Here is a 6000-nt window from a genome sequence, read left to right as displayed (position 1 = left end):
GAGGTGGTCCTCTGACTTTTGCACTAGAAGACAGCTTCCTGGCATAACTTTGATTCAATGAAACAGTTGGATGTGATGATCAGTCTGACTCATTGCCAAGCTTAAGAATTATGGGTATTGAAGAGTTGTGGTTTGATAGCTGTCACATGTAGACATACACAAATTGTGTGTTTCCTCCCTTTTCCCCCTCTTCTGTCCCTCTCTTTTATTTTTGTGTGGTGCTTTGCCCCTGTGACACTTTATGGACAAAAATGGTGTGAGGATGGGAAAGAGAGAACCCCCACAGAAATTAGAGATTGAGTTACGCAAGGCAGCCTTTCATCCCTTTCTGTTATTTCCCCCTCGGGGTGGCTCTTTTGAAGCCTTGGATGATAGCAGTTCATTATTTGCAAGATCTTCCATTTACAGAGTTCATGGACAGACTATGTCCTTACACGGTATATTTTTCTTCTTGGCTCTTGAGAAGTTTCTACTTAGGGAATTTTCTTTCTCCTGTTTGCAAATCAAAAGGCCCAATAACACCATCAAAGCATATCAGAAATAAAATGGGCCCACTGGCTTCACTTAGTTACTGTAAGGAACAAAGTTTTATGATTCCCATCACAGTTCATGGTCAATTCTTCTGCGAAGTTGCTTCCTTCCAAAAGAAATTTGTAGAGATAGCGTGCAAGCGTGCATGCTCAGTTACTCAGTCGTGTCCGACTCTTTTTTGACCCTGTGGACTGTAGCCTGCCAGGCTCCTCTGTCCTTGAGATTCTCCAAGCAAGAATACTGGAGTGGATTGCCATGCCCTCCTCCAGGAGACCTTCGTGACCCGGGGATCAAAGCGGGGTCTGCCTGCCTCTCCTGCATTGCAGGATTGTTTACCAACCGAGTCACCTGGGAAGCCCTGGTAGAGATTGGTGTAACTCAAAAATAGAAATAAAATGGAATATTATACAGTGACTAAATTGTATATTTAAAGAAATATTTAAGACCTATGGAAATGTTCATTATATAATCTTTTATTTTGGAAAAAAACAGGAAACTGCAAAAAAAAAAAAAAGGCAGAAAATATGCAAGCAAGTGAAAGACAAATGTCTAGCAGGATGGGAACTGTTTTGAAGAAAAGGTGATTATTGTGGAGTAAATGTCTTTAATAATAATTTTTAACAGTTCAGAGTGGGACCTCAGAAGCAGAGGCTATGGGACTACCTTTTGGAAATTAGTGGAGTGTATTAGAGTCTGATACTGTGCTTCAAGAAGCTGCTCGGAAGTGGAGCTGTCTTTCCTCATCCCCCGCTGCCTGGCACGTTGACTTGGAAACTGTTTAATGGATGCCTAAGAAAAAGAGGACCCGCGTTCATTCCCCCTAATGTCGCCGAAGTTCAAGAGCGGAGGAATGGCCGCGTCTTGCCAGAGGAGGAAATGCGAGTCGAGTCGAGTCGAGCGAAGGACTGATAAAGATGCCCCTCGTTAGCCCTGGGAAGCCGGCCCCCGGCACGACGTGAGCCCCGCCGGACTCGCCGACGGCGGCCCTTCCCGAGGGGCCGGGCGCGCCCGCTGGAAGGTGGGAGGCGGAGTCGCCCAGCTTCTGGGAAGAGACCAAAGGAATGAGTAATTGGAAATTCTGTAACAGAGACCCTTCTCCCAAACCCTATAGCCCTTTCACCCCAAACCCCCTGCCGAGAAGCAAGAGGACGGGAGACAGACGCGGCGGCGGGAGAGTCACGTTTCGGAGAGGGAAGTGAAATAAAAAGGGCGGCACCCGGGGGGACCTGTGCGTCATTGAGGGACCGAGGAGAAGCGCGGGCGCACGGGGTGGAAAGGAGAAGTGGGAGCGAGAAGCCGGAGGGGGCGGCCGCGCAGCGCGGGTAAGGGCGCCGCGCAGCGCCCCAGCCTCCTGCCTTCTCCGGCCGCGCCCCGGCCGCCCGCAGCCTCCCGGCTCTAGTCCGACCCGCGCTCCAGATCCCGCCGGCGGAGCGCGCCCGCCGCGCGCAGAATGTGGCCGCCGACACGGCCCCGGCCCCACGCGCCTTGGCGCTGGGCGCTGGCACTGCTGGCCCTGGGCGGCGCGGGGCTGTGCCACGCCAGTCCGCAGCCCGGGCACCCCGCGCGGCCCAGCGCCAGGAACAAGTAAGTGCGCGGCCTCTCCTCGTCCCCAGGACGGCCAGGAGCTGTGGGCTCCTACCCACCCCTTCCCGCTCTGCGCAGGACCCCACTCTGACCGGCAGAGGCGAGGAGCCGCAGCCGGGGTTCCCCTCGGGCTGCCGGGGCGGCGCCTCCTCCGTGGTGGAGCGCGCTTCACGGCCGGAGCGGGGCGTCCCGGGCGACCTCGCCCGCGCCCCCAGCGGTGCTGAGTTCCGGACCATGGGGCGCAGGGAGAGCCCCTTAGGGCAGGGCTATCAGGAAACTCCCCGGGAATGACTGGGTCCCCTGGGACGTGGGGAGGGGGGGGGCCCTTCTGTCCGTCTTTTGTCGGATTAAGGTGCCTGCTCTCCAAAGGTGTACCCGCGCACCGTCCACATGTCGGCTGGTTAGCCGCCCGCCTCGGTGGGGACCACGGGCTCCCCGACCCTCTCTCGGTCGGTCGCCCTGAAGATTCGTTCCCTCTCTCCCCCGCCTCATTGTTCTCCGGGTTTATGCCGTGCCCTCTTCCCGACTCTCCTTCACCCCAGGAACTGGTGCGCCTACATCGTGAACAAGAACGTGAGCTGCTCGGTGCTCGAGGGAAGCGAGACTTTTATCCAAGCTCAGTACAACTGTGGCTGGAACCAGAAGCCCTGTCCCTCTGCGCTCACGTAAGTCGTGGAGCGGAGGGGCGGGCGGGGCGCGCCGTGCCGAGGTGGGGGCAGGGGTGGGGTCGGGTCTCTGGGCTCCAGGGGCTCAGAAAATCTCTTCCAGCGCATGAAAAGTCAGCCGCTGAAAAGTCTGAGCGTTGAGCGGGGTACTAGGCTCTCCGGGGTATTCGAGTCTGGAGTGAGCGTCCGGGACGCGCCTGCCTTGCGGTTGATCGCCGGGCAGAGGAGGGGACGAACAAAGCCCCCCACCCCCATTCTCTCTCCCTCTCTTTTTCTTTCAATTTTATTACTAACATAAGGCAGCTGGACCTAATTAGATCCATATTGTGTGTTCTGGGGCACGGAGAAGATTCCAAAATGTATACTGCTAGAAACTCTTATGTGTAGGATTAGCTGAGAGGTTTGTTCTATCCAGTGTTCTAAATCAGGCGTTTTGTCCAAATGTCCCCGTAAAACTGACCTCTTCCAGGTGTTGTTGATCTCTAAACCAAAGTCCCCAGAAACAACCCGCTTGAAAGTGTGCGGTTGTTGTTTTTTCAAGTTAGATTTGGGGGATTCAGCTAAGTGGTTGTCAGGAGAGAATGGTCCTTAAAGAGGAGGGGAAGGATTAATCTTTGCTCATAAAGATTTCACTGTCTTAGGAAAAAAAAAACAACAAGGAGGAAGCGAAGCAGCAAAGTACAGATTTTGTAACATACACCACCCTCATTCAGTTGTCATCTGGAGAGTCTTTGTGTTTTTGTGTAAGTCAGATATCAGAGGCTGAGCTGATGTGAATAAATGGCTGTAGCCGACGCATGGGATGGTTGAAATTAATTGTTTTCCCCTAAGAATAAGTTGTTTGTCTTAGAGCACAGTTGTCTTTACAGCAAAGAGTAGCCAGTAGGCGGGTCTGTCTCTGGCATAGCGAAGGGACAGACTGGAACTTGTGCTGCAGGAAACCTTATTCCAGAAGGCAATGGTGGGGGGGGAATGGGGGGTGGGATTCAGGCTGTAGGTGGGATCATCCCAGGTGGGCTGTGGTGAGGACTGAATCAAGGAAGGGATGCATGCGTGCTAGGTCACTTCAGTCCTATCCGACTCTGTGCAACCCCATGGACTATAGCCCGCCAGACTTCTCTCCATGGGATTCTCCAGGCAAGAATACTGGAGTGTATCTTCATGCCCTCCTCCAGGGGATCTTCTCCACCCAGGGATCAAACCAGGGAAGGGATAAGTCCTATTAAAAGTCAAAAAAACCACCCCCCACCACCAAAACAAAAAAACTTAGACTCGCCACTGCTGTACACAGGGCATCGGTTTGACATTGAATTGCTGGCTGTCACACTGAGTTGGGTAGCCCGTCAGAGGGGCACAGTGTTCTCCTGACGCCTCTGTCTCTGGTCGCACCGGGCGTGGAGCATGGCATTTCACAGGTGTTTCTGATGAGCCCAGGAGCCCGAGTTGCTGCCCACAATTCACAGGTGTTGTCAGTTCTTCATGATTTGATCCTTAGGACCTGAGACCCATGGAAGTGAAGGTTCTTGGGAAACTCAGCCTGCAGTTATGGAGAGGGGGCTTTCTGGGTGGCGTGGGACAGGTGGGCCTGGAGGCTGGCAACGGGCTCGAGTGAGGAGTGCGGTTTAGCCACTGGTGACTGTCGAGCGTCGTGGGAAGAGCAGGTAGGAGCTGTGTGGACTTAACAAGAGTCGGAGCAGAACTGAGCTGTTGAGGAGGCGGAGAGAATGGAGGGAGGAGGAGAGAGAGCAAAGCCAAGACCTTGGAGGAGGAAGTGGCATCTCAGAGAGCCGGAGAGGAGACACCCAGGAGGTGGAGGGGTCCAGAAAGGCCAGGGCTCTGGGACAGCAGGAGGAGGGGGATAGGCCTTCTACTAATGCAGAAGGAGACAGTTCGAGGGCAGGGAGGGGGGTAGGCCTTGTAACTTGTGTGAGATGCAGGGCGTGGTCCTGAAGAAACCCCTTTACCCAAGAGTCTCATGTGTTTCAAGGGTTTTCGTGGGAAGAGGGAATTTGTAGTAGCCAAGCAGGTGAAGCCTGGTGGCTCAGACAGTAAAGAATCCGCTTGCAGTGCTGGAGATGAGGGTTCAGTCCCTGGGTTGGGAAGGTCCCCTGGAGGAGGGCATGGCTTCCCACCCTCCAGTGTTCTTTCCTGGAGAATCCCCATGGACAGAGGAGCCTGGTGGGCTGCAGTCCACGGAGTCCTCGCAGAGTCCGACATGACTGAGCAACTGAACGCTTTCAAACTTTGAAGCAGGTGAAGAGCTACTTGGAAGACTTAACAGGTTTTAGGACAGAAGTGAGAAAGCTGAAGGGAGAGACTGAATTTGCCCTGAGACTGAGGGAAGTCAGAGGGAGACAAGGGTTCAATGGGGAAGTAACTGCTGCAATAGGAGAACTTCTGAGCTGGACGCTCAGATGCCACAGGCTCTGGGGACTTGGCACGGGTGGGCTTCCAGAAGGTTTAGCCGATGTTCTGTTTGCATATACAGAGAGGCTTTGATTCCAGATTGTGAATTTGGGTATCGTTCATGTGAAACTGGAAGTAGAGAGGGTTTTTGTCTGATACATGAGTGTCTTGAGTAAGTGCTTTCCTGATGCTGTAAAGAACGCTGTGTGTGTCAGGCGCTGTGTCAGGGTTGTTTAGTCCATACATTAGTTTAATGCTTGCTACAGTCCTTCAAAATGAATACTGTTGTCCCCATTTTTATCAGTGAAGACTTGAAGCAAGAAGCCCCTGACTTTCCTGTGGTCAAATGTAGCGGCAGCGCTGCCAGGAGACCTGGCCTTTGTGGACAGGCCTCTGTCCCTGTCACATGAGAGAATTCAGTGGCTTCCCTGGTGGCTCAGTGGTTAAGAACCTGCCTACCAGTGCAGGAGATGCGGGTTCGATCCCTGGACTGGGAAGATGCCCTGGAGCAGGAAATGGCAACCCACTCCAGTGTTCTTGCCTGGAAAATTCCATGGACAGAGGAGCCTGGTGGACTGCAGTCTACGGTGTCGCAAAAGAGTCAGACTCGGCTTAGTGACTAAACAAAAGCAAAAAAAAAAAAAAAACCCCAAACAAACAAAAACCACTTTAGTACTTGTGGAGTACTCAACTACTGAGATCTCCACCTTCTTTCCTGGAAGGCAATTCCCACAAAAAAGTGAGTGAGCATTGTTGGTCCGTGTAGGAGCGTGTGCACATGTGTTCACGTCTGTGTGCTTCACTCTCTTTCCTG

The 6000-nt window shown here is 53.3% G+C and overlaps 1 protein-coding gene across 1 annotated transcript in view; it reads left to right on the top strand.

The window, feature by feature from the left end:
• The first annotated feature begins 1575 nt into the window (after nucleotides 1–1575).
• Nucleotides 1576–6000, top strand: part of EMILIN2 (elastin microfibril interfacer 2) — a 54865-nt gene continuing 50440 nt past the window's right edge. Inside the window, exons 1-2 of the mRNA XM_070452705.1 lie at nucleotides 1576–2115; nucleotides 2658–2780. Of these exons, the coding sequence (XP_070308806.1) occupies nucleotides 1982–2115; nucleotides 2658–2780 (257 nt within the window). The 5' untranslated portion in view covers nucleotides 1576–1981. The remainder of the gene's footprint in view (nucleotides 2116–2657; nucleotides 2781–6000) is intronic.

The sequence above is a fragment of the Odocoileus virginianus genome, chromosome 22, assembly GCF_023699985.2.
Source record: "Odocoileus virginianus isolate 20LAN1187 ecotype Illinois chromosome 22, Ovbor_1.2, whole genome shotgun sequence".
NCBI lineage: Eukaryota > Metazoa > Chordata > Mammalia > Artiodactyla > Cervidae > Odocoileus > Odocoileus virginianus.
This window is presented reverse-complemented; position numbering and strand designations above follow the sequence as displayed.